Below are 12,764 nucleotides of genomic sequence, written 5' to 3'. Positions count from 1 at the left end.
AAGAGTGTTGCACAAAAGGAAGCCATAGCTATTTTTCTTCATCTACACCGAAACAATGCATATACCTTGACAATTTTTTTAAACAGTATCAAACAAACAAGTCAATTTGGAATTACCCAGATTATTAACTCTCAGTCTATCGGGTACAGTATGAAAGAACTTTACACTAACTCAAAACCACGCTGCTGTCCAACGGCTAATCAGAACAAAGAAGTCTGTTACAGGCGACCAGGGAGAGGGGAAAGGAGGCCTGCACCTGATTTAAGACTCCTCACCGTATCACTTTCAAACAGCTTATTCTACTTGCCAGTCTGTAGGCTTTACCCCAACTTAGATACAAGGTAGCACATCCTTTTCTTTCACTCAGTTTAGCTACTTTAAACTGTCATATTCATCATGGGCTACAGACAGTTGCCACGGGAAACTGATGCATAGGCACTTGTTCATTTATTAAAACCACTTGAAGTTTTACTGGTCAGGATCTCTGGGATCAAAGATGAACAGCTGCCTTTGCTGAAACATAAGACCTGTGTTGCTCCATGCCTGAACCCCAGTGATGCAGGCACAACAACACAGTCCAGCCTCAGCATCCTTTAGCAAACCTGTATGATGAAACATGCCACCATGAAACAAAGCAAACCCATCAGTGACAAACCTCCAGCCACAACATGCAACTCTTGGCTCAAGAGGACTAAGTTTTTAGGAGCATGCAAACATGATTATCGCTTATCTCAAAGCTTACTTAATGACAATGCCTGTCAAATACAGGCACGTACAATTTAAATAAAGGGCACATGCATCCTTTGGAGTTTTTTTCTCCACTTCCACACTGCACCAGTTTAACATTCATAAAAGCAAAACAGTGACTGTGGCCTGGTGTTAGGGAGACATCGCAACTAATTAACTGTATTATCATAACGAGAAATCAAATTCTCAAAGGGCAATAAAATGAAACAGAAAATATCCCTGCAATAAGCTGTGGCAGGTTGAACTCTCTTCTTACTAATTCAGTTTTATAGCCAAAAGAGTAATAAAATATCTCAGAGCCAAATATCTTCATGTACCCTTTTCAATTTGACAGCACCAGACCGGTTATGCCTACTGCAAAAATTCTCAGCTGTTCTTGGAAATCATCAAGTAAACATTATTAAAAAAGGCTCTATGCTAAAAACAGGTATTGAAATAGGCTGACAGTGACCTGGAACATCAGTGTAACTTCATTATGTCCTACAACCACATCTCAACATGGGCTGCTGGGAGAGCAAGCTGACCAAGGGAACTTAAAACCACAGGCTCAAGGCTCTCTCATTTGCTACTAATGTGTTATCTGCTTTGGTTCAGACCAGACTGTTCACTGTTGTCTTCTGTGTAAAACTCCTCAGGTACCTAACAGGCCTGTATTAAAATCTGAATGACAGGAGTGAACGCATTAAGACTGCAAGCATCCATTTTTTCCAAGCAGTATGTGTACACACCAAAAAAATGTAAAATGATTTATGCCATTTAAAAGGCAGTTTCATTTTCTGTGTCACAGGTACAGAACCAGGATTATGAGAAACGCTAACATGGCACAATTCCAAAGAACTCCAGAAGGAGAAAATAGTCCAATAAATGAGAAGTAGAATGACTGGTTTAATTATCAGAAAAGATATTCCTTAAACTTTATCTGAGGTAAGTGCTTTACAAAATACCTTTTAAGCCACTGACAGAATATAGAAGTAGAGTGCTTCGTATCAAGCCCACTATTTTTTAAACACTAGATGAAAAATGCTATTAAAGGCATCAGTATTCTAACTACATTGCTTAGCAGCAAATTCATCTTCTGATCATCCATTATGTATGCAAACTGTATCATCTCTATTTTTAGAGCACAAATCCCCTGGAGCATGGACTTTTTTCTTGTGTTTTTGACTGTTGTACAGTATTGACCACATCACGACCATGCCACAATATTAAGTTCTCTGCTTCAGATTTCTAAAATTTACAATAGAGGTACCATGGAAGGTCAAAGATTTAACCAATACAAACATAACTGTCAAAACCAAGACTTCCTAAGAATTGCCTGTTCATTCTTGTGATAACAGTGCAACTGAGTATTTCCTGCAGACGCTTGGAATCATTACAATCTCTACCTCTCATCATTCTTCATTTCTTCACGTATGGCCAAGCAGGTTGTTCCAACAGTAAAATACTCTCAGAGGACAATGTATGAGAACACTCACTCTATACTTCCTTTGTTGTGGAAGCAAACCAAAACACCCAGGGGACCCAAAGAGAGTTTTCTGACAAATCAAGTAAATTTTACTTGAGAGTCAGCCTCAAGGCTATGAACTAATCAACAAAGAGCTGACACACGCCTCCAGGATTTAGTCAGCTTTTCCTCATGGTTGCTTCTTTTTGGACCCTTATTTGAAAAACAATGCCAACTGTACTAACTGTAACCATAAAGCAACAGCTAGTCCACTCCACAGGACATACTCTCCTTTTGGCAAGGACCACCTTGACTTCCACAGTTAGCTCATGAAGTACAGTGGTCATCTTTCAGTCACCCAAAAGCAGCTCTATTTCTCACTGTATATAAAACACAACCCTTCAACTCGATTTTAATATAATCTGTAATATCATACATATTTAGAAGACCTGAAAAAAGAGCACGCCAGGTCTAGGCTAATAAGGCATTCCCATCCGGACACATCACTTCCCAAGAGCAGACTCAGCTAGCGCTGCGTGTCTTCATCACAACAGAGAAGGGCCTTACCGATCGCAGCTAGTGGAGCCAGGTCCGTACACACAGAAATGGGAAACTCCCCACCACTGTAAGCATTCACAGAAGTTACTGCACGACAGTGGGATTTTTTAAAAAAATATTTTTAGCAATTGAAAGCATGAAAGAAGAGATGAGTGTTAGCCCTGCTTACCACGCAAGACTGCTTCATCTGAACTTCCCATTTCATTTTGCTGCCAGGAATTTTTAGTTTTGGCTGAAAACGGTGCAGCACTAAGTGAATGACGTCAATGAAAAATGTGTTTGCTTATGTCATAATAATCATCATCAACATCTTAAGCATTTTTCTGAGAAACTCCAGTAATTATTTAATGCTTTAGAACTGGGGCTTAAATCCAGAGAAGGAGACCTTGTTCTTTGGTCATGATTAGCTTTTTGCGCTGCAGTAAAAATCTGCCTGGGTTTGCTGAAGCAATGAGAATTTCCTAGGCACCTCTGCAAGAGATGCACTGCTGTCTCTAAAGCTTTTAAAAGCTAATTTCTATAAAAATTCTCCAGAAATACAGATGCTCTGCTCCCCCACAGCACACTAACACACCAAGCAATAATGATGTCATGGAGCTGTGGAAAGAAAGATATGGTTCATACGTTTTATTTGTTTTTCAGACTTCTGAGTCCTATTTGGAAATTATGTTAGAATAGTATGTCCAAGGAAAATTAACTTCTTAGAATCCGTTTGTAAACGCTTCACCAAAAGCTGTCTATGACTTTAACCTGAACTCCTTCTGGAAATACTCTATGAAAATTCAATATACAATCTTCCTCACAGGCCCTCCTGTGCTTATACTCTGTGAATAAATCGAGCCATGAAGCAAATACCACTATTTTGTGTGAAGTATCCTTACCCACTAAAGATATCATGGAGGATACAAGTAACGCTATACAGAATTACAGTAAAATATTAGCATCAAAGACATAGAGTGGGTCTTGAAAATACAACAGCATTCTACAAACCCCTTCTTTGCTGAACAATTCAAACATCAGATATGCAGACTGTCAAGCACCTTTTTGTTCACTACCACTGCAAATGTAAAACCACATTTAAAAAAAAAAATGAAAAAACCACAAGTCAAATACCTTTTCCAATAACCCTCTGCAAGCTACTGCTGAAACTGACTGATGCCATTGCTCATTCACCATGTCTTGCCCAAATGCATGTGTGAAGGAAAACAAACGGATTGTGTCATCTCTTAAAAATGGAAAGAAAACTGGTATTTCTTCTTGCGACACTGAGCTTTCAGGTACTTTGACCACCTGCTTACAAATCCCCACAGAGCCCCAAGCAAGTCAGCAACACGTGGTTCACTTCCTCACGTGCACCGCTTAGAGAGTCAGAAGACCCACTGCTCCAGAAACACAGAGCCATGATTTTTAAAAGGCAGACCACAACAATATTCTCAGAAATCTTTTACGCAGAACAGCATGGAAGGAGGGCCAATATCCTCTCTAACCAGAGAACGCTGAAACAGCTAGTATTTTCATGGATTTTTGGTCTCCTTTATAACTGATCTTGAAGCCCAACTTTGAAATTCCAGGTGCCAAGCACTCAAATGACAGCAGGCCCTTTCTGTAAACTATGCAAGAGGTTTTCATCATGTTTGGGGTCAAATCTTTTTTTATTCACCTTTGAAAGGATCTAGTAACTTTTTGTATTCTCATAAGCATTAAAGCTTACTCTACTATTGTAGCTCTCAAGTAAAACAACCTCACCAAAATTTAAACGCTTATAAAGCAGCAGTTTACACTTAAAATCACCTCATAAATAATAAAACAATAGCCAAATCATAATTTGACCTATCCCAAGTGTAATACAATCACACATTATCTGAGCACAGTTTAATCTTTGTATAGACGTTTCACAGTATGTGCAAAAGACTGCCCATTTACAAAGGATGAAACTCTAAGGACAGTACTTAGTGGGCTCATCCTGGAAAGGCAGAATTTTTCTTGTTAATAAGTTGTAATCTGGGCATGAAGTTTCTGAATTAAGGTACTTCATTATAGAGGGAGTCTGGAGACTCAAGACGGTGTTTTTTCGGTTTGTTTTGAGGATTTTTGGTAGCAAAGTAAATAAAAGGCAATATAGTTTTAAAATGGAAACAAAGCTACAGTTCCAGGCACATACACTGACTGGACTGAAAAACTTAAGATGTTAAAAAAGCTGAGACAGACAGGAGTAAGTGTAGCATTAATTTGTAGTTCTCAAACATTTACACGATTTGGACATGTACTACAGCAAATCCTAATGTTTTAACCACTACTCCCTAAAACTATTTTTATGGATTATCCAGGACTCAACCAAATGAAATATCCTGCTTTTCTTTTAGGTACCGATGCATATTCCTAGCCTCCTTTACAAGCATGTATAGGAAAAGCCAGGAAATCAGATACTAAACCAACCCTACCTAACATCATGTCTCTGACAGTATCTCACAAGCCAGAAGAATGTGCAAGAACACATCAAGTTTCCTTCTGGTTGCTAATCAGACATAAGCTTTGGATTTTAGGATTAATCCTAACAATCAATTTTTAAAATGGTATTAATTTATACAGATATTTAGAAAAATCTGTACTCGTTATCATCTGTCCAATTCCTTTTTTAATCTTGTTTAATTCTCAGTCTCAAGAACTTCCTGTAGCAGATGAGCTTCACAGTCTAATTACATGATGCATGGAAAGGATATCCTTTTAATTGCTACAGATTTCCTAACTTTTGGCCTCATTCACCCCCCCGCCTTTCCTCCCCAGTTCTTCCATCACACAGACAGGCAGGACTGAAGCTCTAGCTCTGCTGTTTCCAGACCATTCATACTTTACAGTTACATCTGCTCATTCCTTCTGCTATTTTACCTTCCAAAGGTAAAATAGCTCAGCCTTTTCACAAGCAAGCTTTTTTATGCCCTTACGCATTCGGGTCACCTCTTGCTAAAGAGTTCAAATAGCCTGAGACATAGGTACCTCAAAGCAAAAATAGATCCTAAAAATAACCAATGAGGTTGCACCTCTGACTTACATAAAAGTATTGTAAATTACTATACATAAGGCACGTTTGCCAGAGGTCTTGAGAAGCCTGTACAGATGTACAAGTTAATTCAGAATTTTCTAAGGTAAGCACATGCATAAAGGTACATCTATTCTATTATGCATGGTACATGTGAAGCAATAAGATTTGACCATGTTACCCATTCATTCACAGAACAAAACCAGCCACTTTCAAAGTGCAAAAAAGAATCTGTTTTCTGCCAAGAGTCTGGTCTTACAGGGTGCTCCTCAGGATCAAGACCTATGATTTATATGGCAGTTAAATGCCACTAAAAAAAGTTTCACATACCCAAGTAATGGAAGCAGACCATTTAATTGTGGAAAACAAGCTACATTTCACATGATAACACAGCTGTCACTATCAGCAATGAGGGATTAAAAACTACTATTGCTGTGAGATTCAAAACCCAATTTGCAAAGAGAGAGGTAAAACACTGCCATCTTATATGGGAAGGGTTAAAAAAAAACAAGCTAACTTAACTCCTTTGGAGTTTCAAGAGGGACGGAGGACTGAAAAAGAAAAAAAACACCACAACCTTGAATGTTCTAAAGATCTCTTAGGCTCTTTTGTGATCCCACTAGCCTAAGGGGAAAAAAAAAAACGGTCAGTCATTCAGTAGTCCAGCTAATAAGTCTTCCCTGCAAAAATGATTCCAACTCCTCTGCCATCATTTTCTGCTGCAGCTTCCACGGAGACAGGAAACTGCAAAGTACAGGCTTCATGCTGAGCCAGACATCCAAATGCCTCCTACCCTGCTACTCCCACACAGCCTACTGCTTAGGCCTGCGAGCCCCTCTGTCTATGTTTAAATCCATGAGGGGCAACATCACCAATGGCATGTGGCCAACGTAATCATAAAGGTCTGAAAAACTGTTATGACTTACACTTCTGGTGTGCCTGTAACCTTAACACAATTTATTTATTCAAAGTAAATGCTAAAGCTAATTGGATAGCAGAATTTTTAAGTCACCATTTCAGTAGTTTGTCACAGATTGTAATCCAGAAGCGGAGCACGAAGAAAGAGCCAGTCTTGCTTTTGAAATTACATAGAGAAACACCACGGTCTGAAAAAGCATGGCTACAGCCTTGCCTTGTTCTCATCTTCTCCAAGGAGGAGAAAGGGGTAAGCAGACCCTAGGTCTCACCCAGGAAGATCCCTTCTGCATTGATGTAAACACCTGGGTTAAGTCAGGCTCTGGGAACAAGCTCTGACATCTGCACTCTAACACTGCACACCCCTTCTGCCCTACAGTAATATCAAATGACTTCGCTACATTGAGGCCATGCCTGTACCCACCTTGATTCTGAAGCACCTGGGAGGTAATTCAAGGCAGAGCAGTCCTCAACTGCAGCTACTCATCGTTTTTTATAGGCAACCACAGAGGACCGTGGCACAGACAGACAAGTCCTGTGAAGCAACTGACAGATACACTAACTTGCTTGTTGGTCACAGTACCAAAACCAATCTTTTATTTGGAGAGAGAACCCAGGTACCTGGGTTGGGCTGGAGATGGTTGAGGAAATGGAAAAAAGCCTATGTATTCACATGCAATTTAATTGAGAAAGCCAGGCTTACTGGCATGAAAGAAAAATTAATGTATGAAGACCATGAGCAAAAATATTCCCAAACAGCTATTTATAGCTTTGACCTTTTAGATTTTCTGCACCACTAACTCAAGAAACAGCCTGCTGCCTGGCAAGCAGAGGTGAATGAAAGGAGTGCAATGCCAATTTGTCAAATAGAGCCCTTGCTAAAGGGATGCTGTCAGCCCGAAATTTTAAATTTCTATCTAATTGATATCAGACAACTATTACTACAAAAAACTTGTCGAATTACAACATGATTTTTGGAAGGGTGTGTGGTGGGCTCTCTTTTCAGTCCTTGCTTTATACCCTTGTCACCACTTGTTGCATAAATAATCATTTTCAATGCTCTGCTGACAACAGCATTTCATGTAATACACTCTCCAGCATATGCTTTTCAAGGGGTTGGAAGGAGTGCTTGCTTCTAGCAGAAGGAAAGGAAAAACTGGAAGGATAGCCAAGAGTCCTATGTACAAGCGGTAGAGATTACTACTGTCACTTTCCCTTCCATTCCCTTTCCCCGAGGGCTATTTTTTTTTTTCAGGGTTAAGTATTGTACCTGGGATACTCCTCCAGAAGAGCACATATTATAAGGTGTGAGGTTTATTTCTTCTTCTTTTTTTTTTTTTCTCCCCCATTCCCCTCCTTTTTTTTTTTCCTCTGGGAGGGGATCTTAAATGAACGATCACAAAAAGATGGCAGTATTACTGGAAGGATGATGTTATGAAATACACTTCCTTAATTCCAAGTGTGTATTCCAGATTTTGTTCTTCAAAGTTTCATATTTTCAAGCATTAAAGGGCTCAAGATTTTGTCTTGGAACAAGCAGAAAGCAGCAAAGAAGATCTCAAGAGGAGGAACCGAAAACACTGCTCATTTTAATTCCTAGTTACGTAAACAGAACACTTGCATGCTACATACAGGGACCGCATCTTCATAACGATTGTTTATAATGTACATATGCACATAAAGAGAGCATGGAGCAAAGGCAAAGAAAACAGTAACAGGACAATCCCCAAGAGGAAAAGATACAAGAAAGAAAGCTGGATGGCTGGGCAGAATGAAGGGACTGGTAAAGGATTAGCACTGAGGTGTATTTGAAACAGCAACAAGTCTGGCAGCGTATGTGTTCTGGTTCCCATTTGCCCTGCTAGGAACAAAGCTACTGCCTAGGCAAACATGAGCAACAAATACAAGACCTCAGTAGCCACAAGCTGTTTTAAGATTAAAATTCTTACAGAACCATAATCCTCAGACCAACACTTTACATGTAAAAAGCACAGTAGACTTTTCTCAACCTTCTCGGTGGCTGTAAATAAAACACTATGTAGCTAGTTCTGGCCAATTTTGCTTTTATTGAAACATTCATGCAAGATTCTTTTTTAAACCTCTCACAGTAGTATCTACGCAGGTAAAAAGCTGCCAGTACAGTAGACAAAATTACTTCTGGGACATAACTCAGCTTCAAATTCTAGAGCAGCAAAGTGGGTTTTGTCAGTCTTTTTTTCAGTAACCACAGGCATCAACAGTCATACTAGCATGTTGAAGGACTCATTAGGAGGGAATGTCATAGCAAGGGGAATTAGCTGCAAGAAACATTTCTCCCATCTGCAGTTATCTGACAACAGCCTTTAAGAAAGCAAGCATCAAATTTGGAGAAGGCAGCCAACAAATCCTCCCCAAAATGGGCTACCAGTGGAATGGTTCATAGGATGGACTTGAGCACTGGTTTCTGCATAAATGCCAATTTATTCAATTGGTGAGTACAGATCCAGTGACAGTGGTGACAGGTGTAGAGGCCCTAACAGGTGGGGATTGCAGAGTAAAAACGCTTTATTGAAGGTAAAAATCCAGGAGTGAGAAAGTGGCAGAAGATGAAGAAGCACCATTCATACATATCCTGCCCATTAGTGTCCCACTGCGTCATCCTGAAGCAAAAATAAAGTATCCTTCCCATACACATACACACAAAACGCCTCCTTCTGTGGCATGCTCTCAAATCATAAGGCCATCCCAGCTTTTTCGATTTCAAAATGAGACTAAATTTCAGGGGAAGAACGAACTACATGTTGCTGTCTGCAAATGCCATAAGTCATTTTGGGACATCAAACACAAGAGCTCCTATAATACTCGCGCAGTGGGGAAAACGCAGTTTCACGGAGAATTTGACAGGTGACAAATGGACTTGCTGGCACTAGTTCAAAGCTCACGATTTCAAGGCTTAGAAACATGAAAACTACATGACAAAAAACTACCAGAGACCAATCTTTAACCCTGATTCTTACCTCAGCAGGTTTCTTTTGTTCATTTGCTGGTGTTTTTGACTTGCTCCTGTATTTAGAACAAGAAGAAAAGGAAGTGGAAGGACCTATTAAAAAAAAAAAAAGACATAAAAAGGACCATTACAGATTGTTTCAATTGATTCAATTTTTCAGCAAAACATAAGGCACTCCAGTCTCTTGAATTATCATAACTTCTTGACAAGACGTGGGCAAAAAACTCTTAGGCAGTCTGTAGGCTTGATCACAGCTCCTCCTGTTCCACTCATTCTTTGTAAGACCACAGCACATTGAGTTTATGGGTACATTCTGCTCTGTCCAATACAAGCATGAGTAAACAGAAGCAAGCAGGCAGACCACTTTCCTTCATTTCCTTTCTAACAAAGTGGAAGGAGAACCAAAACAGAGGACAGAGTTTGCAAGTGCTAAAAAAAAACAAACAAAAAGGCAACGATACTAAAGCATGCTGATAAGAGATGCAAAAAATCGTAGCGTGATGTCTAGATATTTCCAGGCAAAATGTTATTTCAGTACAGGATACATTGATGACTTGCAACAAATATGACAATGAATCATCACTATGTAGAGAGTTATTAGATAGGCACAGGCTTATAAGAAACAAACAAGACCCTGCCCTACAGGTGAGGGGTTTTTGCAGACAAAATGGGAAGATGCAACCTCAGGCAGATACGTACCAAGGAACGTTTAAAATATAACTTTACTGAATTGTATAACAGACCAAAGTGGAATAGATCAAGAACGAGTATAAGATAACATAACAATCAATACACTGGTTATAACTCTATCTTATATATAACTCTAACATATCAATGCTCAAATACTGTGCCAACCCCAGTAATTTTAAAGTTGAGGCTTTGCACAACAAGAGACAACAGGACTCTCTTAAAAAAAAAAATTACAAAATAGGACTCTGGACAGTAAAATTTCTCTTGAATTACAGATTTCTTTTTCTCAGCTCTGAAAGGGAAACATACAAGTTTCTCCTCAAATTCTAAGCAGACTCAGAACCACCTCCAGGTTTACAGGATCCTTTGCCTCATTTTCCTCTCATAACAGGATTCAGAACACCAAAGACCACAGAACACAAAAAGAAATCAAGCAAGAAACATTTTTTTTTAATTATAAGAGGTGAAATAGTTTGCCCTCAATCCACAGAAGGAAACCACAAGGGGGTGATAGACCAAAGAAAAACTAGTAGGTATTACTTACTCTCATTGTCTGAACTGTCACTGGTGCTTAGATGCCTGTGGCGTTTCATCCTGACGCATCCTAAAGAGAAAAAAAAAGTTGATGGCAACCATTCTACCAGAAAATCACCGGCTGCTGGCTGACACCAAGCTCTTCGCACTAAAGGCAAAACTCGTCTGAAGAGCTTTCAGGCACAGAAATAATCCCAGTTCAGCCACTACCGTTTTATTTCTGCGAGCAATTATTCGACCAAACTCTTATTTGTGAAACTGAGCACCCTCAAACCTAGCATGCCTCTGCTGGGCAGAGCTTGCTTTAAATTTTGCAGAAAGGAGTGCAACCCGCCAGCTGATTCCCGGCAGGGCGTGAGCGGCGCTCTGCTCTCGGAGGAGGCTCAATGTCCCATCTGTTCAGCCAGAGGAAGAGTTGCCATGGTGGCAGTCGCTAGCTGAGAGACGGGCGGAGGCCAGGAAATAAGGTGGATGCACAGCAAGGCGAGGATTTAGAAATATAACTCACCTTAAAAAAAAAAGGCAAATAAGCCCAAGGCATCTGTGCAAAAACAAAAGGCAGATTTTAAATAGTACATTCATAGAAAATGGTGACTGATGCCATTTAATTTAAATCATCTGATCACCACTTAGTTCACAAGAAATGTGGTTTTCAGAAATTTGAGAAGTGATCAAGTGTATTGCTGAGAAATACTTCCATGGTGCTGCACTAGTTCCATTAAAAAAAAGTATTGAGCTCTTTGAAATTCATTTTTAAAAATGTAATGCATAGAGAGAATGGGAAAGAAGAAAATTCTGCACTGCTACTTAATAAAAGAAAAATCAGAATAGTGATCAGCTATATACTCTAAACAAGTGTCAACAGAATCCATACACATTCTTGTAAGTCCTGCCATTCTATAGTATTCAATGTTACATTGGTTAAACAAGAACCAGTAACAGCCTACAATTAATAAAAGAAAATCACCCCTATCTTTTTAATGGATTGAATGAACAAATCATTAGAGAAAAGAAAAGCTGTAAAAACTTATTCTGCGAGAATAGATGACAACTCTTTTTTTTTTTTTTTTTTTAAGCAGACAATAAACACAAGTAGGTTACAGACAGCTGAACCTGAAATGCCTGCAGTATTAGAAGTGCCAGCCTGGACACACCTGAAATGTAAGCAGCTTCATTTCTTAAACAAAAACACATGCCATTAAAGAAAGCAACACAGCTAAATATCACATTTGATAAGCCCTCCACATTAGTTACTGTATAACGAGTCTTGAGATTATCCAAAGACCATGGGAAAAACAAAACTACCAGGTAAGAGAAGCCTGTCCAAAGGCTTTGAAGAGATTGCAATTAAATTGTTCACAGCACAAGTGTTTAGTTTAGTGGAAATTTTCAGCAGCATTTATATTTGAGAGTGAATTTACTGAATCTAAATACAATTATCACTCAAAATTTAAAACAATCCTTTTGACCTATCTGTTATAAAAAGACACTGCCCATGCTCCTGGAAGTTGAAAAAGGAAGCAATGCATGCAGTTTTCAAGCAGGTAGATACAGAACTTCTGAGTCAGGTATTTACCCTGAGGGAGGACAGGAGGACACAGTGGTCAACAGGACAGGATATCAAAAGGTGCCATTTGAATCACTTAAGCAAGCTATAAACTCCCATTACATAACAATTAAGTTCACATTAATTCACCTTCTCACAGCTCAAGCAACCTGGGGAAGGCAACACAGCCACACTGTATACAAAGACCAGCATCCAACAGAAGAGCTACATCAAAAACAAAATACCCAAAACACCACAGGACTTCACCTCCAGCTAGTAACCTAACGTGGCTTGTGCAGGCACCAGT

The 12,764-nt window shown here is 39.4% G+C and overlaps 1 protein-coding gene across 1 annotated transcript in view; it reads right to left on the bottom strand.

The window, feature by feature from the left end:
• JADE3 (jade family PHD finger 3) overlaps positions 1-10,970 on the bottom strand; it is a 30,976-nt gene extending 20,006 nt beyond the window's left edge. Inside the window, exons 1-2 of the mRNA XM_009882119.1 lie at positions 10,922-10,970; positions 9,698-9,780 (exon numbers count right to left, since the gene is read on the bottom strand). Coding sequence (XP_009880421.1) covers positions 9,698-9,780; positions 10,922-10,970 — 132 coding nt within the window. The remainder of the gene's footprint in view (positions 1-9,697; positions 9,781-10,921) is intronic.
• Between the last annotated feature and the right edge of the window lie 1,794 nt (positions 10,971-12,764).

The sequence above is a fragment of the Charadrius vociferus genome, unplaced genomic scaffold, assembly GCF_000708025.1.
Source record: "Charadrius vociferus isolate BGI_N301 unplaced genomic scaffold, ASM70802v2 scaffold273, whole genome shotgun sequence".
Lineage (NCBI taxonomy): Eukaryota > Metazoa > Chordata > Aves > Charadriiformes > Charadriidae > Charadrius > Charadrius vociferus.
Note: the sequence above shows the minus strand (reverse complement) of the source record. Positions and strands in the feature narration are given on the sequence as shown.